Source organism: Poecilia mexicana, unplaced genomic scaffold (genome assembly GCF_051168715.1).
Source record: "Poecilia mexicana isolate PSO_F unplaced genomic scaffold, ASM5116871v1 scaffold_15, whole genome shotgun sequence".
NCBI lineage: Eukaryota > Metazoa > Chordata > Actinopteri > Cyprinodontiformes > Poeciliidae > Poecilia > Poecilia mexicana.
This window is the reverse complement of record NW_028263384.1, coordinates 18534781-18558244: the sequence shown is the minus strand read 5'-3', so window position 1 is coordinate 18558244 and position 23464 is coordinate 18534781. Positions and strand designations below refer to the sequence as shown.

Sequence of the window (23464 nt, the reverse complement as noted above, 5' to 3'; positions counted from 1 at the left end):
TAAAAAAGGCAGGACAATTTTCAACTGGGAAGCAGTAGAAGAAAAGGAAAATCTGTGCTTTCTACAAGAAATCGTGCAAAGTGTCTAAAATCAATGTATTGGGAAAATCTTCAAGCAGCTAAGAAGCACTTAGCTGCAGGAAGATTTTCACTGACTACAAAAAATGTATTTTCTCATACAAGGAGTATTAAAAAAAAGAGAGAGAAAAATAAACATGCTACAGAATGTCTTCAAGAAATATTTCATTGTTTTTTTGTTTTGTTTTTCTCATGTCAACTCAAAAACTTTGGAGATTTTATTTAAACTTTTATTTGCCCTTTTGCAGATATTAGCATGTAAATTATTCTTACCAACACTTTGCAAATTTGTTGGGGATTACTAACATCTTCTGGATGTTAGACAGGATAACAGGGTGAATTAGAGGGATTAGAGTTAAATATATGAACTCACTTGCTGATCCAAGAGAATCGTGTTTGTTGGTATTGCAGCCAGTGATTTGTAGCTTGACTTAATCTTGTGTGCATGCTGTTTAGGGAGAGGGAGAGAAAAAAAAGCAGATAATGAATACAAATTAATTATGAGTCAGATTTCTGTCATTTTATGAAAGAATATCCATGTAAAATGTCTGGAGATGCACCTCATAGAGCATTTCAGCTTTGTATCTCACCCCTAATGCAAAACTACATCAAAAAATTTTCCAAATTAGTAAAAATTAGAACCTGTTAAGAAAATAAATATTCATACCCCTCAAAGCTTTATAAATCTACTTATGATAACAGGAAACCAGTGGAAGATGTTGCTCTAGTCAGGTGAGACCAAAATGAACATTTTTGGCCCATGTGTGGAGGAAAACTAACAACACATTAATCCGGGCAAACCAGATAAAGTATTATGATATGGGGATGCTTTTCCTTGTCATGAACAGTGTAGCGGTTAAAAGTTGAAGGGAAGAAGGAGATACACTGAAATACAGCCAGAGGTACAATGTAAGTGTGTGTTACAATGACCCTGTCACAGTCCAGACCCAAATCAATTGGACTAATTGGGACTATTTTTGTTAATTGCAGCGAAAAGCTACAATTATTGGTTCAGGGGAGATGAATTATGCATACAGGCTTTTTCAGATTTTAATTTAACAAAAAGAAGAAAATTAGAGCAAAATATGTTGGTTTTCATCTTCTGCAATGTGAGAAATTGTAAAAAAAAACAAACAACAAAAATAAAAAATTAAGTCCAATTGCTTGGCCCTATGTGTCAGGCATCTCGTCCATCCCCCCAAAACATTACTAGACAGTAAAAACATTACTAGACATGCTGCATTATTGGTGTTCATAAATCCAAAGTTTTGACACCAAACGGCTTTTCCAGATGTGGAAACCTGTGCAGATTGATAATCCGTAGCAGCAGCAATGGCTCATGTGACAAAACACAGACAGACATCTAAATACAGAGAACAAAACCTGACATCCTAACAGCAGACAATAGCTCATTTTAATCACACAGCATGAGAGAACAGTGTGTGCCAGGAAAAAAAAACACCACCATTAGTGCATCAAAGTCATGCTTGTGATAGACAAGGACACTACCTTCCTTTTTTTACCCTCCCTGTCACTGCAGTCTGATATTCCACTCCCTGGCCTGGGGGACGGCGTGGAGCAGAGGGACAAGGAAGGAGAAGAGGTGAGGTCTCTGATTGGTGGAGCAGGAGAGGGTGTAGGTGTGGGCGTACTTGTGGGCGACGACCATCCGGGAAAAGCTATGGTTGTGTAGCAAAAAGGAGACAGGCTGCGGGGCTTTGGAAAGGTCTGAGAAGGTGTGGGTCCTCTGGAAACATGGCCGCTCACCTCTGACTCATGTCCTCCAACCTTTGTTGTTTGTTGTAAATGAGGGAGAGAGGAACGTGTGTTCAAAGGTGTGATGTGTGGCAGAGGAGGGTGGAGATGTGGAGGGGAGACGGGCGGCGATCTGAGCTGCTGAGAGAGCATTCGGAGCCTTGAGAGAGAGGAGTTTGGTTGGCAAGTCGATTTCCGCGGCGCAGAGGTCTCTGGCTCCTTAATAGATGAAGAGGTTGGCGATAGGAGTTTTCTGGAGTTATTATTAATATGGTCCTTGAGGAGCACGGTGAGCCTCTGCTCATGCCGCTTTGAAATAAAACTCTTTGTTGCAGCCGCCGTGGCTGGTTGTTCATGCTGTGTCACAGAAATTAATTTCAAATCTGGAAACAGGGGTGGGGTGGTTTGGGGGAGATTGTTGGCCTTCGCCAGTGGAGGTGACTTTACCTGAGCTTTTCTAAGTTCACCGCTCGTCACCTGAGTTTGAAGACGTTTTACATGATGCTTACTCGTCAAAGGAGCACTGACAACGCCGCTGGGCTCTCGGCAAACGGGGTTTTGACTGTCTACGGAGGTGGACGAGGAAAACTGAGATGAAAACTCCAGAGGAATAGAAGCCACGCTGCAGGCGGCTGAGCATGCATTGCACACAGACAGAGTCACGGGGTTAACAGGCCAGCAGGGGGTGTAAGGCCTCTGCAGCGCGGCAGACAGCACAGGAAGACGACCTTTTCTGAGGATGGCAGTGAGGAGGGACAGCCGGGTGAGAGGGGGGCGATGCCGGGAAGTGGGTGTCTGCAGACACGTGGAGGAGGACAGGCTGTCACAGGACGAGAAACAGGTCTGAGGAGTGTGAATCAGGCTAGAGCCGGGCGCGAGAGAGTGCTTCCTGATCTGAACCACAGCAGGGGAGAAGACTCCAGAGCGGATAGATGAGCACTGAGAAACAGTTCTGCTAAAAGAAGCGGGAGAAGCCACAGAGGAAGACTGCATGGTGTACCAACCCCGCTCTTTATCCAAGCCCTCTGACAGGATGGACTCTCTGGAGGAAGACGGGGTGGGGAAGAGGTCTGGAGAGTTTGCGGGGCTCGCTCTGTCTTCTGGCGCAGACGCTCTGTTTGCAAAGTAGCCCAAGCTATGTTCAGAATGTCCAGAGATACCGTGGCGCTGCAGCCAGGGACTGCCTCTGCATTTGTCAACAACTGTTTCCATAGAGACAGTCGCTACGGCCTCATGGTCGGGTGTATTTTCAGATGGGGCGCCGACTGAAGGAGACGCCTTGGCTCGAGAGAGGCTCTTATGATCTGGCAAAGAACTAAACTGGAAAAAAAACATATCACATTTGTGTTAATTTTTACATTTTATTTCTAATTTTGTTTAAATTGAATATTGGACATGCAGAGTTACATTTTCTGTCAGTTACAGAGCATGTACATCTGAAAGGTCATTTTAATCCATTTATCATCTTCCTTCTACGTTTTTAAACAAAAAAGGTTCAAATTAAATGGATTAGAAACTACATATTCATGCCAGGCAATATCAGTATTTCTTCTGTATGTGTAAATTTAATAAAACTGTCATGCAGAATATTTTATTTCTGTCTTACTCGTGGTTTTGCATCCAGCTGCACTGTGTTTCGCTCTCCTCCCTCTAAGACGTCCTTGATAAAGACAATCTCCGCTTTGTAAATGTCTCCCTCTGACATGGTCTCTCTGGCTGTCCTCTCCCGGGACACAGCTATGCTCTGACCGGGTAGAAAGCGAAAACATTTATGTGGAGGAGAGCATGTGAAACCTGAGAGGAGCTGAGGTGAACTTCACAGAGCCTGGCTGAGCTTCAAGGCTGAGCATGGGTTCACCACAACACACGCTCCAGATAATTCACATGCTCTGCTGGCATTAATGTAGCAACTCATTCCATCTGGAGACGATGCTGATTTGTTTGAGACGTATTTGTTTTCCTGTAATTATTACTTGTTTGAGTTCAAGTTTATTTTATGCAGAGTAAAATGTATTTAAAATGATATGCACTGGCTTTCAGTTTAGTGTAGCAGATTTATAGGATTTGCACTTTGGTGTTTTAATAGCAAGTAAACAAGATTCAAGCCTTCGTGAAAGCCAAATGCGTAGAGTACATAAACATGCGCATGTGACTATTGACATATTTTAATAACTTTCCTCCGGGTCCCTTCAAAATAAGACTGTTTTAATGACATCAAAGAGACGTCTTGATTTAATAAAAACAGCTTTCGATCTAAATCTACTAGCGCTATTGACAGTTTTGGGCTTCATTTTAAAAATGTCTGAAATTTAACCCATTTCTTGAATATCTTTGAAGGGTCAAATGCTGATATTTGTATTAAACTGAACCTGTCTTTAATGAAACATCTGATGATTAAAGATAAAAACTCAGTTATGACATAATCATTGTCCAGCCTACGTAAGATTTATCAAATTGTAATGTTTTCCTTCTACTGTATGTCTACTTTTGTAGTTTAAACTAAAATATATTCTCACAATTGTATGAATACATTCAAAAACCAAGCAAAGGCAAAAAAATAAAAATAAAAAATCTGCAGAAAATGTAATTCTTAAATTAAGAAAAGTTGATATCTATTTTGTTGGGAAGGTTGTTTGCCCACATCTAGGGAGCTCAAAGGAGCAATAACTTCTAGGGTGCAAAATTATTGCCAAGAACTTCATGGTGATGATCGTCCTAAAAATACACATCAGTCGATTGGCAGCTGTCAGTCATCTGAACTCATTTAAAATGTTGTTTGGGGCTCTCTTGCTTTTCTTTAAATAACCAACAGTCAGAGAAATGAAAGGCTTCCAGATGAGAGCTTCCTGGAAGACTGACAATTTATTTTATTTATTTTTTCATGTTAAGCAAGATGGAGCCTGGATAGAGAAAAGTTAATTAAGTTAGTTTAATTATTTCTCATGCAATTTGATGCCTGATGGTTTTACGCTTTTAATGTATGTAATGAGTTGAAAACATGAAAAGTTTTGAAATGCTACATGGCAACATAAATATTCTGATACCTACAATTCTGTCTCTCGACAATGAGAACTGCAGAACCCTAAGAAGGCAAGATTGAGATTGTTTTAGGCAACAAATTGAAGAACAAAACAAATGTATGTGAAAATGTCAAAGTTTGCACAGAAATATGAATATATCACCCTTAAGACTATTTATTAGCAAAAGAAAAATGATTTGGGGCATTTCTTCAACAGGGAGTAGGTGGAGGAGATTGATCTGTTCACAGATGATCTGTCTCATGTTATACTGTCACAACATGGTGACAGTTCAACAAATATGTAAAGACTATAAAAGTTACATAGTGCTGCTTTAAGGTTCCGGTTTTTCATTAGTTATTGCTGGAATCTTCCATTCTTTTGTCTGTTACTCTGGGAATGCTCCATGTCATGTCTACTTTGTCTCAGCTCTAGTAATTTTATTAAAGCTTACTTTAATAATTACATTTTGTTAAAGTAATTTTATTAAATTCACATATATACTGTGAATTCAAAGATATCTTCCTTTGTGCTTCCACCTCAAGTAGTTTCAAACGCTGAAGGCAATCTGGGATTCACAAAGAACCAAAGAGAACACTGTCTAATTTAAAGTGGCTCTGTAATTGGACACAGAATTTATACACTTGTGTCACAAAGCTCTTGTCAGAGACATGAATGCAAATTGATGATCCGAACTTGAGAGTGCTCTTCCTAAACTTTTTTTTTTAACAGCAGCCGGAGGTTTGAGAAACCTTCAGCAGCTTTAACTTTCGGCAGTGAGAAAATATCACAGAGACAAAGTGATTTGCAGCCAAATGTCCAAACGTAACCTTTCTCGTATATCTTTGAGATTTTTGATGACATTTTCCTTATCTCCTTGGTTTTCAGGACTTCAAAGAATCACTTTTGGTAGCTATTTCTAGAGCAGCCTGTGACTTATTGTGCCTGGGTGTGAACTCTGTGTCGTGCATCGTGTTTGATTATTTGAGATGGAGGCATCACTCTCTTGAGGGCCATGCACAGAAGCTTCTAATGCTCTGGTCAGGCAAATAAAAACATCAAGGCAGAACCACAAACTTTACTCTTCTGGGTTATGCCTCCGTGAATCTGTGGTCAGTATAAAGTTACTTTGAAGAAATGTGCCTTTCTTCACTCTCAACTTTTCCATAGGAGTTGGAGTCCACACTTCCACAACTGTACAGTGTTTCTTTCACATGAAAACTTTTAACGAATTATTTATGGATGTTCTTTCCCTTACATTTATCTTACACTTTTACTGACATTGTAACTCTTGTTGACGTTTCTGTATCTTCAGTTCTAAATTTAGCCATATTTGGGTTGATAGAGTCATACTCTGTATCTCAGTTTGTATAACACCTCTTTCTACAAGGTTCTGATATTCTTTCTGATCTTCTTTGATATGATATTCTTCATAAATGTCAGTCAAATTACCAAGCTGAAGTGTAAGAAAACAAATATAAACAAAGTATGCCCTGATCCAATCTGACCCAGATAGAAGAACAAAAATCATCCCTGTCAAAAAAGATCCCATGCATCCTCTGCGTGATGTAGTGATGTGTGCTCATAATAAATACAAACCGCATCTTTTGTACTTTAGACTTTACAGCAAGTCAATTCGTTGTAGAGATTATCTGTTGATTTTTTTTGTTTGTTTGTTTGTCTTTTTGACTAACTGGTTAAAAATTGGACAGCAAAAAGTTTAAATTGCCTGTTTTAGAATCTACTATTTTTAGAGAATGATTTTTGATTACTGAATTAGTTGACAATTATTTCAATCAACAATTAATCTAATTAATTGTTTCAGTCCTACATTCAGTACAGATAATACAAAATAACTCTGTTGCATTTTTTTTTTTTTACTTTGAGAATAAGTTTTATTGAAACACTGATGGCCTAAAACTGCCAAAAAAGTGTTACTTTGCATACGATCCAGAATTTTTAACATGATGAACAGAATTTTGTTCTCGGAATTTGTGTATTTCTGACTAAAATACATTATTTTATGCCTCCTTTTTAAAGTTTGTTACATGTTGGATTCATGTTAATATATATTTAATATAAGACTTAAATACGATTAACCAGAAATCGCAGTAAACTCATAAACTTTGCCTGCTAAAGACAACGATCTGAATATTTCACACTGTGGTTTCCACTTCCTTATTTTATCTGTTCATTCCTGCCAAATTAAGATTATCCTGTCACGAAATAACAGGATAATGCAGGGAAATATTCCATGTGTTTGTCAATTAAAGGCTGGACTGTTGTGAGTCCTTTCTGTGTAGAAGGCAACCCCAATTACTGGATAAATCTACAAAACGCCTTCAGCTGATCCAAAAGGCTGCAGGAAGAGCCATGACACTCCTCTCCTGTAGAACCAGCTCCATCTGAGACAGACAGGCACCATGTCTACTTTTAGGACTCAGCTGAAAACCATTTTGATAAAACTTATAATTAGAGGGGCTCAGGTTATCCTGAGCTTTCTCTGTAGTTATCACTGTGGGTTCAGATTGCTTGTGGACGCCCCGACCACTTTCCTATTATTCAGTTTTTGTATTATCTCCAGATATTGATGCTCCAAACTTCGCAGTTTAGCTTAGTTTAGTTTAAATTACTTTTCTTTGACAGCAAGCCACTTTTAAAGTGAAAACCAGGATCCAAACATGTGAGAGTTATGCCAACTGCTCATTTAGATGCACAAATCATTAAGACAAAAGTTTTTTCTTAAAAAGACCGTCTGTTTTTACATGTCGGAGCTCTTTCTCACTGTGACTTCCCAAAGGCCTGCCAATCCTTGGGATAATAACCTTGGAGGAAATTCAAAAATTAATGGTGTCACCTTTGAAGTCTAGATGCTGGCAGCCAGCAAGCTGACGTCAAGCTTCCAGCACCGTAGTGCTGTTACGACAGCGATGCTGGATAAACATCTTTTAGCACTTTAAGCCCTCCAGCAAGCTGCACCACAGGGGGTCAACACCAGCTCCCTGGAAAGGTTACTTTTAATATCACAGTGCACTTTCATGTACCTGTACATTTTGTTATGGTGTGATTCAGAAAAAATAGCTCTGAAAAGAAGATATTTCTTTTAATATTTGGTTAAATTGTGTAAGGATGCTATATTTAGACTTTGATGTTCACTTTTATGGTAGAACTGGATTACTGGATTTCTATGGTTGCTTTAGAAAAGTATTTGATGTTGACTTTACATAGATAAGGATGCAATTTCTGCAATGTTTGAACCAGAATCTCACATTATATTGGAAATGATGCAACAGGGATGTAATCTAAATGCGGTTAGCTTGTTTCCTCATTTCAATTTCACACAAATGTTTTTAAGAGGAATCCCCAACACGACGTCGACTCTCTCACTGCAGCTGTAACAGATCCCACATTTTTAGGAAAGTTTTCCTCAATGTTTTGGAGTGTGCTTATGGAACATTTGGACTTTTCTTCTAAATGTGCATTTTTAAGTCAGAAAGGCTTAAATCCAGCCACTCACACATGAAAACCCGTTCCATCAAAAAGGAGCTCATCCAAAGACCTTATGAAGATAAATAGCTACTGGGACTTGTTGACCTGTACTTGCCAAATGGCTCAGTTGTTGTTTTTTTTTTGTTTGTTTGTTTGTTTTTTGTTTTTTTTCCAGAAGCTGCTAATGTCTTATTATCTAGTGGAGTATTTAGATTTCTTTTCTTTTTTTTTTAATGACTGGATTTATTGCACAGGTTGCATCCTGGCTCATCACTATCCTGAAATTCAATGGACTCCTGACAGTCACCCATTCTTTCACAAATGTCTGTACATACCTAGATGCTGTTAAAACAAAAAGAAAAAAAACTGACTGGAATTCCCAAATTTGGAGGATGAGTGAATACCTATGGGAATTGCATGTGTTTATATTTTTACAATCACTTTTCTATCGAAAGGATGTTGTAGAAATGTAACAAAACCTCACCAGCTGCTCCTACAACTGAATTGTTTTTTGCCTGCTTGTTCCCAAAGATGAGGTACAAAAGCACCATAGGTACATTAAAAGTGAGATTGATTATACGCCTGTGGTGAACAAATTTAATCTTCAGTTCTCTGACATGATAAATCACTTCAGATGAAAATCTTTTAACACAATCGACAGTTGCTGAAAGAGATTTTCTCCTTTATTAACCTGTTTGAGTTTGAGGATTTATTTGTTTCAATTTGAAGAAGTTCGATTTTAGAGAAACAATCTATTTTTTATTTAAAAAAAAAAAAAAATTGAAAAGCAAAATTCCAATAAATATTTCACCTTGGAAGCAAATCCTTGTACCACCGTTACGTCGGCGTGTTCATACACCAACCTCGCTAAACCAGATCATCAACCTTTGTTTTAACCTTCAGATTAGAAATGTTTTTTATGAGGTTCCTGGAAGATGATGGCACTGTTTGTGTTGTGAACCTTAGAGATTACTTTGACATTTTGCTGAGATTTATAATGAAGCCGTAAAAATCTTACTGAATAGTATCTGGCCATCAAACTTTCTGTTTGATGAAGAATTGGTGAGGACTGTAATCCAGAATGAACAACTTTCTTTAAATTTTGGATTATGTTAAAGTAGCTTTTAATCTGTCATCAGATAATCTGAAGATGGACATTTGATTTCCTTCACAATGGGATCAAAAGTGATGTTAGCTAACTGGGACATAAATAACTTACACACTTTTAGGCCAACTTAAATCCTATAGGCTGTGGCTTTTTAACAAATCTTCTTAGATCATATTTTTGTAAATAATCTTATAAACTTCAGTCAAAGTCAGAAATGATGGTTACTTAAAAAATGTCTAAGGGAAGTTGTGTATATGTTCTTTCAAGTGTTTTCACATATGAAACCTTAAAAATATGAAAATCTAAGGTTTTCTTCACAAAGCAGGCAAATGCCAACCATATCCAACTTTGAAAAGCTCAATTCCAACCTTCTCGCCCTGCTAAAACTATGACTAAATTCCACATGTGTTACTAATTCAGATACATATCAAGTTGTTTTAAGACTGTCTGATGTCTGAACAGTCATGTTGAATTTTATCAGATTTTTACGTCATTGATTTGAGACATGCATTATTATTAAATTTACAAAAAACATTTGCCATTGAAATTCCACAAAAGGCCACTGCTATTAGTTATGTTTTCTTTTTGTCTTCTGATCTTGTGACATTACTGTACGCTTCATTGCTGAGTAACTTTGACATTTATCCATAGATGCTGGCATCCATTATTATATATGTAAAATGTGCATTGGAGTGTGAGGTCTACGTTCTTCTTCTGTACATGCAGTTCACTTTCAAGTCCTAAGCCATTCATACAGAGTTGCGTTTGCATAATTTAGTATGACCAAGCAAAAAAAAAAATTTTAAATAAAATAAATCAGATTTCAGTAAAAACAGGAATTAAACGTCAACACCTACTGGGTGAACATAGCCTTAGTCTGTTAATTAAAAGTTTATGTCTTTTAACCCTGAACCGTAGGTTGTAAAATCAGTTGCACAAAGTACCAGCATGTCACTGCTGCGGCTTTACCTCATCTGATTTTCCTTTCTGAACAGAAAACTTCTCGTCACTGGCAAGAATGTTTTTAATTGGTAGCTTCTGCACCACAGGCACAAAGGTAAACGCTGCAGGCTTAGCGGGCATCCTTACTGCAACCTGCAAATGTTATTGGAGAGAAAAAAATAAATATATCTTAATGTAACACATACTTGGAAAGGCCCTCCTTCTAATGTCACTGAAATACATACGAGCAATGCAGTTCATGCTGAGTGAAATACAATGAAAACTGCTGCTACAAAAAGTGGCAGAACCCGTTGAGTTTGAAAGTTGTTCTCTCGGTTACGTCTCTCCTTTATAGGGTGATATTCCTCACCATATGATGTATCATTACTCAGACACACACACACACACACACCCACACACACACCCACACACGCACGCACTCAGAGGGAGGCGAGTTAATTAAACAGTGTAGTTCAAAGCTTTGACATGCCCAGATTCTTGGGAACCATTTAGCTGCTGTCACATCAGTTCATGCTCTCATCCAGCCCAAGTTTAAAAATAACAAATAGGCATTCAATTGAACCCCCCCCCCCCCACAGCCTTTATTTGAAACAAAACAGTGCTAGATCTTAATTACTTTAATAATCAAGAACCAATGTGAGGAAAGAAAATGTTGAAGAAAATGACTCCAGATGATCAAACGGATTTCTTAAGGTGGGGGGAAAGCTGCCTGCCTAGGTTTGCCCATTGCTTTTGTACTCAATGGTTTAGGCAGAAAAAGGATATATATTTTATTTACACACATCTTGGAAACGTTTCAGATTTAAAATATTTTAACTAATGAATTAAAATAACTTTTTTGTTAATCAACTCATATTCATCTGTAAGAAAAAGCGATTGTGTGACTCATAAATTAATCTCATCAGAAGAGGTGCATTCATAGCTATTGTCATTTGATTAGGTGTCCATACATACATATCCATGTTTTATGAAATTCTTACTCTATGATCATTGAAGACCAATCAGACCAATCACAGTTTTTCCACTCTGTTACTTTTAAATTTAGCCTCAACATCCCTTTTTTCCCACAGGAGCGGCATCCCAACTGCTTCAACGTTGGCTGTGCTTTTAGAGTAATGAGATGTTATTGGCTTTCTAGCATTTTTAAACACTCTGGCCATTTACCCTTTGACACCATCAAAGTATTTTCAGATGCTCACTGGATACATCTGCTTCTTAGACCTTTTCCTGTAATTCTAAAATATGCTTCCTCGTTAAAATCACTGCAGGTCAGGAGTTTCAGACCGGCACGTCTGGCACCAACAACCATGCTAGATCCACATTTACCCCTCCAACCCCCCCATCCTCCGTTCTGATGCTCAGCATGAACTTCAGCTTCTTGTTTTCATCACATCTACATGACTAAATGTGAGAGTATACATTATAAAGTATCCTGTGAATGAATACATTTTAAACAATTAATGTATTTATATATGAGTTTAGTAATGGCAGCGAGAGCAGTGAGACCTTCAGTGACATACAGTTTATCTTTTTTAGTTAAAATGGTTGCATGCTGTTTTACAATCCCCTTTTATACTGTTATGTCATTGCAAACCCTTTGTTTGCTCATCATCTCAGTGGAGTAAGTTTACCCCGTGACAGACTGAGCATGTGTTTCCTGCTTGGCCGGTGAAGCCCTCCTGTAAACTAATCGCTGTCAGGGCTGCCGAGATCATACCGTTCTCATAGGTCACATTCTAGAGCTGGTCCTGGTTCAATCTGTTGCGTGTCGTCACTGTGTGTGTGCGTGTGTGTGCGTGTGTGTGGGGGTGTGTAGGTGTGTGTGTGTGTGTGTGTGTGTGCCCAGTTATTGCTGCTGGCATGTTAGCCCAACGTAAGAGCCACTAAATCACTTCCTGGAGAGCCCGCACCCCTGCGTGTGGGTTTTTACGGCCACTCACATTAACTGTGACCTTCCAGAAAGTGACAAATGAACCTTAATGAAACTAAAGGAAGAAATGCTATTAAAAAATGTAAAAGTTTCCCTTCTGTTTTTCTTTTGTCTAATGATGTTTTTTGTAATGGTTTTGAGAAGTTTAGCGTTGTCCTCCTGCTAACATCCACATTTATTCGTGAATGCTTATATCATTACCTTAATTAAAGCTCAGGCCTGTGACTGCGGTGCTCCAATGACCTTAGCGTGTGTTTATCAAGATAGTTGATGTATGTATGAACTGTTGGGCGTGTTGCAAAGTAATGAGTTTAATTACAGACAGCCCCTCCTGTCAGACGGGAAAGTGGGTGTAAATTTAGACACCCAACAGCTGCTACTGAGCCCACAGGGCGCTAAATATGGACTACAAACATATACTGAGATTATAATACGCACCTTACGCAAGAATTAGCTAAGTAAAAAAATATAAGTACTGTACATATTTCAGTCAGTGGGATTTTCAGTTGCAGTTTTCCAATAATAAGTGGCACAGAATAAACAAATATAATATAGAAATGTATAAATATTAGGTCCGTGCTAATATTTTTACTTTGCTTATTATGTAATTCTGACATTAAATTGGTTTATAAGAGTAACTCTGACTTTCTAAATGTATCTGAAGTGATTTTCCGCTTCAGTCCAGGCGGAAAGCCAAGTTAAGTATCAAGTGACAGTGTCCGTCACTATGTTGTCCATTTGTTTATGTGTGTAAGCCTGCAGGGTGGTAATGGTTAGTAGGGGGTAACGTGAGAAGGCAGCACCGAACGGTGTCGTAACGTAAAATAACCCAATTAGCTTGTTTCATATTGCAGCTCTATTTGACTTTAGGCTAAAATACTTTTATAGACCTTATGTTTCCGAAGATCAACAAAGAACCAAAGCAGTTAGCTGAGATCATTCAACAGAAAACACCCGAGAGGATGATTACTTTACATGTTTTCAAATGAACATCTATGAAATCATATAGTTTAAAACCTTCTTACCTTTCCCACATTCTTATTCAACTGTTCTGCTCTGGTTCTTCTCCATTTAAAGGGTTTTCCAACAGCCTCGGGTTCAGAAACAAAGCTTCACGTCCCATCAAAGTAAGGTGCCAGCTGTTCAGCTCCTATCATGAATCTGAAAGAGCAATAGTGTCAACCTGTGTTGTCCAACAGATTTCCTTTTATAGATGCCTTATATCCACAAATAGCCTGCAGACACCAGTCTGTGTGCTGGGAAGCAGAAACAATGTGTGACATGCCAGGACAAACTGACAGCTCCACTGTAGCTCATTTATTTTACTTTATGAATGACATAAGTTGTTTTTTTTTTTTACCACCCATCTGAAAACACATATTTGCAAACACTTTATAAAAAGACAAAAGAATAATAAACTTTTTGTTTGTTTGTCTTTCACTGTCTTAAAATGCAAAGCTTACATATATTTCAAACATTCGGGCTGTCCTTCCGGCTTGTCCCAAAAACATTTTAGCTTTGCCCATGAATTTTCTATGGGACTGAGATCAGAGGTTTACTATGACCGCTCCAAAAACACTAACTTTAGTACATGAAGCTTCTCTGTAGCTAATTTGGAAAACACATGTGTTTAAACTCTCTTTCATGTTCCCCCACACAGACGACGAGAAATCTTGAAGTCGCATCGGAGGGCAGAAGAACCGTTCGACTGAGAATAATGAAATCTCCACAAGTTTAATTTAATTGATAGATGGAAATTTGCCCTGGCAGGTTTTTCTATATCAAAGCACGATGTCTTGGTCTCATCTGGAAGGATCTTTTGATGCCGTGATTGGGTAATATCTGAAAATACCTGAGCCAACTTAATTATAAACTCACAATGAATCCAAGTGCACCAGGCTCGCCTGCAGCAAAACACCCCACTTGCCTCTTCCCTCCAAATGTGATGCAGGTCATTTTTTTTGACAAACACTGCAATCTCAATTGCATCCAACCAAATCAAATGTCTCCAAAAACAAACATGTTTTTTCTCAGAGTGCATTTGTACCCTGTAATGTGGGTTTTGAAGTTGTGGTGTCTTAACAAAAAAAAACAAAACAAAAAAAGCATGACATCATCATTTAGGCTTTTAAAAAATAGCTTGAATGCAGTATAATTAAACATTATAATTGGACTGGGGGGGGGGTTATGTGCTGTGTGACATTATTTGGACATTCATTGTCTGTTATTACTTATTCTGGCAGGACTCTGGGGCGCCTCATGCTAAAAGGAAACCAGTTCACCTAACAGATATGTTTCTGGACTGTAGGAGGAAGCAAGAGTAGCCAGAGAGGATACATGCATACTCAGGGAGAACATGCTAGCTCCACGCAGAAAGACCCCAAGAGAGGATTAATATTATAATATTATAATATTTATAGCATTTCTCACCTGAAACAGGAAGCATTTATTCTGATTTAGTGTCAGATGATACGTAAATCTCAGTTTTTAACTGTTCTAACCACAGATGTACTGTGACTTATTTCAGAAAAATACACAAGCCTCTGTCTTTGTCCTTCAATTTAACTGGCAGTAAAAAATAAACTTATATAGACTAAAGAATGTCTTAAGTTTGAATATTGTTAAAGTGTTAAATGCACTTCTGTATTTACGCATCTGTTTAAACAGTATCAAATATTCTGTTTGCTTCAAAGTGATCCAAATCCAAACTATTCAACAGTCTGCTGTGACTGATATGGTGGTTTCCAATAATAAGCTGCCTGGCAGCATGAGTCTAATTCTACTGCTCGGTTGTTTGTTCGTGTATCTCCCTTATCAGTGAGAGAAAGCAGACCTCTGTTCTAATCCTTCTTACTGACGTCTTCATTTCTGTCAAAGCTGCTCTCGTCTGTTTTTCTTCCTGCTGGGTATTTCCCCCTGTCTACCCACACAGGAAACTACAATGACTTAAAGCATGGTCCAATGCTGCCACCTGTTTGCATTTAAGCCACTTTTGGTGTTGCATATTAATAAGAAGATGGCATATGAAGTGTAGATTAGTGGGACCCAAACTGACTATTTACCAAGACGTAGTAACAAAGCATGTTATGTAGAGTTTTCTCTACCATCTAACCAGACCTGCAGTGACAGGAAGACAGGGAAGGAAACCCAAAGGAACAGTGAAGATAAAATATGAGACAAAAAATATAACTTTTTGTGCAACTTTGATTTGAATTTCGATGTACAATGAAGGTGACTGTGGCTAAATGTTTGTCAGAAGGTTGCATGTCCAGTTTCCTCCTGTCACATGTAAACATTCCTCACATCCTTCGATTCTAAAAGTCAAAGATGTTTCCCCAATTAAAAATCAAACAACTACACTCCAAAAAAAACAGCATTATAATTATGAATATGTGTAAAAAATAAAGCTCTAAGTTTTTTTTAAGTAACTCTAAGTCAGTAAATCTACTTATAATTCAAATGTCCAGCTAGGTTTTAGATTTTAGGATGGAGGTTCATTACATTTTCCTGCAAAGAGGAAAAATTGGTTTTTAAGTTAATGAAGCCCAAGAGATAAAAAAAAAAACTTCTGTCTTGCTCGCCTGTCAGGAGCAGCGCAGAGATCTGTGATAGAAACTTGAAGATGAAGAAAGATTTCATTGTATCTGATTACAAAGAGTCCAAGAAGGCTTTTAAATCAACATCAGAACGACTTCGTGGAAGGAAAATTGTGTTGTTCAAAGTCCAGAATTAAACTTGACAGAAACCCTGTGTAGGGGTCCACTGAGGAGGGCAGCGAACAAGAGCTGTCCTCACAACCTCGACATGTTTCAAGGCAGAATGTTGGCTAGTTAAGATCTGGCATTCTAATAGACTCCAAATTAAAGATTGGGCGCTGGAATTAGATCAAACAGTAATTCAACAAAGCATAAGCTTAATGGTGTGGACGCATTTACAACAATGGTGTCAGTTTTCAATTGTAATGTAAATGTCACAATATTTGTTGACAATCTTTAAAATTACTAATCCTGGCATTTTGACAGTCATTACACACTTTTCAGAGCCACAGCGTGTTGGCAGAATAATCTACTGACTGGGGTTAAGGCATATATTTTGTTAATCAATCAAAAATCAATCAAATTTTATTTGTATAGCACATTTCAGCAGCAAGGCATTTCAAAGTGCTTTACATAATTAAAATAAAAACAGCATGTGAGAAAGAGATTTACAAAACATAATTAAAACGTAAACAGTGAGAAAGAGAAATAATAACAGCACACAGAGGAAGCGTTGCATGTGCAGCAGCCTGATCAAACGGTTTAATCAGCAGACGGCCTGATCAAGTCAGGAAGGGAAAAACTTATTTCTGCATTAAAATGGGCAAGTTTTGCCAAAAAAAAATCTCTGAAAAACATTTACAGCATCAAGTTGTGATAAAATATGCCAATTCCAAGTTGTCAGAATTTTAAGTTTCTGTTTTCCAAAAATATATTTGAATTGATTGGAGCCCATGTGCATAATATTGGCTGAGATTACATAAGATGTAAAATATGGGAGATATCAACTCAGTATAATTAAGTCCACCTTGGTTTATTGCCAGAGACCCTACCAGCCTCATGGTCAGGGGCTGGACTCTGTTCGGGTCTGGAGCTACCCCAGGAGGTAAAAAGCAGTAGTGGCCTTAGAGCAGCATCAAGCTTGGCTCCTAAGCTTTGTAGGTCACTGTTATACGAGACGCCATCTGCGTCTTTCCTCAGGTCAGTCTCTGGTTCCTCAGGCAGAGATTTTTGTTTGTGTTTACGTGCCTAGTTTTAGATTGAAGTAAGTGGCCTTTTTGGAGTCGCCAGGAAAATGATCTGCTTAGCGGCTCTTATGCTCTAGTAATAAAAATGGCCATATAATAGAAGTGCAAGAACATTCCGTCCAATCCAAACCAAGTATGTTTTCCGTATGTCAGACATCTTGGCTTTAGAGCACCCTGAAATTGATGCTGTTTAATGAGTTTGCAGTTGAGTCGGTGGACGTGCGTTCTTGCAACACTTGAAAAGGAGCTAAGCTGTCAGCTAATTGCCACCTTGTGGATTAGCTAGCAAGAGGAGCCAAGTACAGAGCAGAGGTGACGATGTGCTGGAAGTGTCTCTACTAGTTGATCCAACTCATACTGAACTCTTGTTTCAGCTCCATGCTCTCTGGCATGGAGCGGACTCAGAGCTGCATGCCAAAATTCCAAGAAAGAAAATATGGATGTGTTATGTATTTTTACTTTCTGTGCAATCAGAGAAGGAAAAAAAATCACTATATTTTCAGTACATTCAGGCAGCCAGCTGACCTCATTCTTTAGGTCAGCTGAACTTGGAGACGACTCTATGCATGATGGGTATATCAATTCAATTGCCTCTCTTCTTGTCCTGATGCACCCATCACTCTGGAAGAGGATAAACCTGGACTCATCAGAGCACATGACGCTCCACTGCTCTTTGTGCTTCCTTGTAAATTGAGTATTTTCTCTGGTTAACATCATTTATTATAGGTAGACAGACACATTTGAGTAAACTGGAGGCACACCTGTGGATTTATTTTAAGACCACACCTGAATCACTGCTTTCTGATTTGACATGATTGCAAAGTCAAAAGAAGTCAACCAAGATATCAGGCAGAGAACTGGGCAGCTGCATAATTCTGGTTCCTCCTTGGGAACAATTTACCGACACTAGAAGGAACCGCGTTCATCTGTTCAAATGATTATATTCAAGTATAGGCATGATAGGAAATGTCCAGTCATCATACTGCCCAGAGAAGAGCATGTTTTGGTTTGAAATGTGTTGATTGACCCCAGGACAAAAGTGAAAGATCTTATGTCAAAGATTTTTGATGCTGCTGAAGTAAAACAGTGTTATTATCAGTATCCACAAGAAGCGTGCCCTGCACTGACATGAACTGAAAGGTCACTGAGGATGAATCTTGCCAAATACTGATGAAATGAATGTTAACTTCTACAATAAATCCCTAACATGTTATGTCATTACTGTGGCATTTAGTAAATGGAAAAATTTGTATTTCTAACAGACCTAAAGAAGAGAGGGATTTGACTCAGATTTACCTTCAGACAGTGTTTTTTTGTTGTTGTTGTTGTTGTTTTTTTCTTCAGTGTATGTAAACTCCTGGTTTCCTCAGATAGACAGATAGACAGGACATTTTGTTTTCTCGTGCTTCAAAGTGTTTTTTCTGAACAATCCTGGATCTGAATTCTGAAAGAGAAAGCGAAATCCCAAAAAAAATAAGGCTACAAAAAAACAGTTTGGTTTTCTTGCAATTAATCCTGCTGCACTACGTGAACCACTTGTCACAGTGCTCTGTGTGCCTGGCGCACTAATTTCCACTTTACATCACGATATTACTTGTTGGTGTGCTGGTCTATTCTGTTGATGCATAGAGGGGGATGTTTTTCATTTTAACAAGATGCAAGAGGGAGTAGAGATAATACTGGTATGCAGAAGAAGAGTGATGCTGGTTTAATTAATGATTAAAGATAGGAGATTGCATTACTTGGTTCTAAAAGGGCTTTGATGCGACAGACAATCTATGAAACAAGGCAGGAAATGTTTTTGCTAAGACATAAAAACAGAAGAAAGTGACACAATAAGAGTCATTATAAAGCAGTCAAAAATCAACAACTAACAGTCAAGCAAATATTGAGTCAAGTGAAAAGATGTCATCGTGTTTTGAGCATGGTGGAGTACAAATGTTACGAGGTGAGTAACAGAAACACAGCTCCAGAAACATTCATTTCCTCTCATTCTGCTGCTGGTACACTTGTAGTTTTGGTCCAATTTTAGCCCACATTTTGTCTCTTTTTTTTCCTCACCATTTTCTTTCTTTCATCTTCCCCACAGCTCCTGACCTTAAATCTGAAATGTGTTTCCTAATGTCAATAACCTTTACACTTTGGTCACAATAGTGGACCACGCCCACAATCATCTGCTCCCATCTCTGCAGGTATTAAGACATGTGTTTCCTCAGTGAGAATACCAACAGAAGTGGGACATCATAAGCTAAACTCAGCACAGAAATCCGGGCTGCATTTTTGCAACACCTTCTCGACGTCGTTTTCTGGAACACGTTTGGGCCTCTTACTTATTCAGCATTGGCATGTTTGGTCGTTGTTGATATTACCCACTTAGATTTCCTCCTCTCTTTCAACACTGAAGATTTTAACTTCCTGTCTTGTGCAAAATGACTTCCTTCATCATCCCTGAATTCATCAACGCACACCCTGCTGTTCATCTTTCCGTTTGTAAATGCTGTCAACAAACACAAACTGCCGATACGCAATTGGAAACTCAATTGATTGGACAATATATTATCAGAGAGGGACTAAGCTGCTGCATCCCATAATTACCCTGTCAGACTTCTCTGACCTCTTATAAAGTAGTTTCATATCCATTTTCTTTAGGATTTTTTTTCTAGAGTTTAAATCTGGCCCTCTAAGAATCTGATGCAGTTGCACGAGTGGCTTAAGAGCTAAGATAATTTTTTTGGGTTGGAAAATGTTTTAAAATCCACAGTAATAATAGAATAATTCCCATTTTGAACAAAAAATGTTGCGATTTGTTTCCATTGTCACTGCAGTGAAGTACTTTAAAGAACTGGGGAGATAAACTTTCATGCAAAACAGTCATTGCCCACTATGATTAGATAAAACTTTGTTTCATTTTCTAAAATCACTGTGGTCTGATCCCTGTACTGGCCTACTGACTGATGGTGGACAGGGGCATCAAAAAGACAGAAAGAGGACTTCATGCATCAAGAGTTCGTTTCCCTGCTCTTGTCTCTGAAGATACCTGACTTTGCTTTCTTAAATCTTAAAAATGTGAATCGTCAAATTGAATTCATGAGATGGTTTTAATTAAATTAATAACTGTACAAACTATTTTGGTGTTCATGAAAGGTTTTATTTTTGAAAACATAGCTGCGACTCATGCAAAGTGTTATCATTTGTTAGGACTATGTAAATGCATTTGCTGACATTCTTTGTTATTTTAAGTAGAAGCTTAAAAAACCTCTTCTGCACCAGCACAATACTATAAGTATTCCAGTTTGAAGTTTGATGTCTACAGAGATGAAGAAAAGACAATAAACACTCTGAAAGAAGCAGTACAAAAAAAAATCTTTTTAAATAGACATTTTGAGTTTATTGTTTTCTTTCTTGTTCAGGGCTATTGTTAAGTTATTTAATAGCTTTTATGGATCTGATTTTTGGTTTTCTTTAGTCAGTCAGTCAGTTTTCATTCTTCAAGGGGTCTTTGTATCCAAGCCCTTTCTTTCTTTGTGCATTTATGCTTTATAGATTTTTCTAAACGTCATTTTGTTGTCTTATTAGCCAGGTTACAGGGATTGTCTGTGTTTTTTTTTCTCTTTGAGCATAAGCACTTCCACTCACAGATGGAGTAGATTAATATTACTTTAAAGTTAGCCAGATTTCATACACTTTAAACTTCTTACAGTCAATATCTTCCCATTTGTCAAAGCTCTTCTTGTTTATCTTTCGTTTGTCACCTTAACTGGCCTGTGGGTTGACTTCAAAATAAGATGAATAGCAAAAATGTCTTTGTTGCAGCTTCCATCTTTTCATAATTTCTATTTTTCAGTCATTCATCCTTAGTCCACATTTAGGCTCTTTGGGGTTAAAAAATGACTGTAGATGTTCCACACATCTCTCCAGAGGCTTCTTTCAAGTTTCTCTGGCATTAGAAAGGTGTGAGAAGTGCCTAACCATACCTCTTTTTTGAAATATTTGCCAAATGGAGAGTGCAAGAGAGGATCCCCAGGGCCTTTTCTGACATTTCCAATTACACTTTCCAAATATTTCCCAAAAAAACATCTCTCTTTTGTAGTCTCTCAACCTAATCCAATCCTGTTCTCTTATGTAGGGTCCGTCAGTAAACAGTTCTGTTGAATTTAAAGTTTTATTTAGACATGTCTCACTTAGTCACTACCACTTGGTTTGAGCACAGGTGTCCTCTTGCTCTTTATCTGATCAATGCAGAATTAATCAACACAGAAAAATGATGTTATCCAAAATACTCAAACACTGATGGATAAGAAATAATTATTTTATACACTGCTATAAAAAGTATTTAAAGGGGATATCAGTGTCTTCCCATGTCTTACACCAAGCATGAAGTAAAATTTGACCCCTTCCTGTAAACTCGTCATTATGCCTTCTTTAGTTTGCATGCACTAAATGCAGAGTACCGCCTCCAATTGGATGATGGTGGATGAAGTTATCACATTTACACAATCTAATTCCTAAGTTTATAAAATATATCATGACTTTTGCACAGTATAATTGCTATGTTGCAACAGGAAAGTGCTCAAAACCTTGTATTCTGAAGTGACAGCAATACGATTCTGTATAATTACAATATGTTCATCCCAATTTTTCTCATTCCTTTTTGGTGCCAAAGGACAGACTACACTTTGGACTGCAGCACCTGGTACCCCCTGTGTTAATAGACTAAAGTTTTAAATATATAATTAAGCCATTTCAACTTTAATGTCCTCCAGACAAGTTGAATAAAAAATACTTGGTTGTGGTCTTTGTTCCCTGTGAAAAACTTTATTCATCCTTTTTAATAATAGAAGTGTGAAGGATAGTTTTTAAAATTAACAGAGATTATCGTTTTCTGATGTTGTGGAAGTTCAGAAATGTTTAAAGGTTTGTCCATTTTATTTGCAAAGTAAAATTTAGAGTTTCCACTTGTAGACAAATTTGATGGATGTTGGTTTGATCATTCAGGAAAGATGTCATTTGCCTGTGGCTGCAGAGTAAAAGCAAAAACTAAATGACTACTTGATGTGTTCAACATAACAAATTGCTAAACCTGTAGTAGCTTATTTATCTAATTATTTTTGAATCAATCAACTGATGCATCCGTGGAGAGGTTTACTTTTCAGCACAGAGTTTTTATTGTGGCACTTTTCCGAGCCTGCGGAAACTTGAGCAAGATTTAGACAAGCCTGCAAAAGCACTGGGTACCGGCCAGACCTGATGGAATTGAAAGATGGATGAATGGACAAATGTGCTGTGACATTTCTGTTATACAAGTAACCAGGATGATGAAGATGAAACCAGGATGGATGTTTCAGCAAGAAATTGATCTGAAACACACTGCCCAGAAAACTCTCAATTACCTTCATAGAAAGAAAATATGACTGCTGTGACCCAGTCAGTCACCTGACCCGAGTCCTATAGAAAATTTGTGAAAAGGACTAAAAGTCCTGGAAGGAGCTCACAGAACCCAAGAGAGGTAAGGAGTTTGAGTGTGAGGTTCTGATTCTTGCAATTCTGCAGAATGGGTCAGAATCGCATCGAGCAATGAAGGTGGCTAATTTCCTTAGATTTAAAGATTTCAGCAACACCAACAAAGTGTTAAATATACTTATGTAACTTTAGGGATATTTATATTCATAGTTTTGCATGTGAAAAAAAACAAACATCTGGAAATCACTTTATCTAAATTAACCTTTACATTTATTCAACATTAGCTATTACGGTAGATTAGATTTTATTAAACAACTAATTTAAAACCTATGAATAACATTGACATAGTGGAAGCTGTGATATGGTTTTTTGTACACTTGATTTCATATCTAGATAATTGTACATTCTGGGTGAATGCCAGATTATTTATTATGCAAAACTAGAAATGGCAGAGGGTGGACTTTCGCTTTGTAATGACTGTGTTACATCTTGAACAAGGGCACCTGGGAAAATTGCTGTCCTGATGGAAAACTAATTTTCCCGTCAAAGCTGCGCTCCTCCCCCTGGAATCATCTCCCCGACTTTCAGAAAGGCCTCCTGAGACACGTCCCCAGAGCGAGTCTGGTCTTCCATTAATTGACTCTAAATTAAATTGTGACAATGCACGGGCTTTCCAACAAGACTGTGTCCTCAGAGGAGTTTCACCCAAAAGATGAAGAAGCATTTTAATCTTACCAATTGCAAACCTACAGGAGGTTGTCATGTATTTCAAGAACTTGTGGATAATAGTCAGTGATCTGCAGTGATTTTCCTGTTTTCACCCTAAACATCACTTTGGAAATGCCTTCCGCTGCATCTTTAAGACAAAAACAACAACTGGAA

General features: G+C 37.9%; 1 protein-coding gene across 1 annotated transcript in view; it reads right to left on the bottom strand.

Moving 5' to 3' along the window:
* Positions 1–13557, bottom strand: part of mlip (muscular LMNA-interacting protein) — a 29851-nt gene extending 16294 nt beyond the window's left edge. The window contains exons 1-5 of the mRNA XM_014981854.2: positions 13365–13557; positions 10416–10541; positions 3439–3576; positions 1587–3152; positions 451–525 (exon numbers count right to left, since the gene is read on the bottom strand). Coding sequence (XP_014837340.1) covers positions 451–525; positions 1587–3152; positions 3439–3576; positions 10416–10529 — 1893 coding nt within the window. The 5' untranslated portion in view covers positions 10530–10541; positions 13365–13557. The remainder of the gene's footprint in view (positions 1–450; positions 526–1586; positions 3153–3438; positions 3577–10415; positions 10542–13364) is intronic.
* Between the last annotated feature and the right edge of the window lie 9907 nt (positions 13558–23464).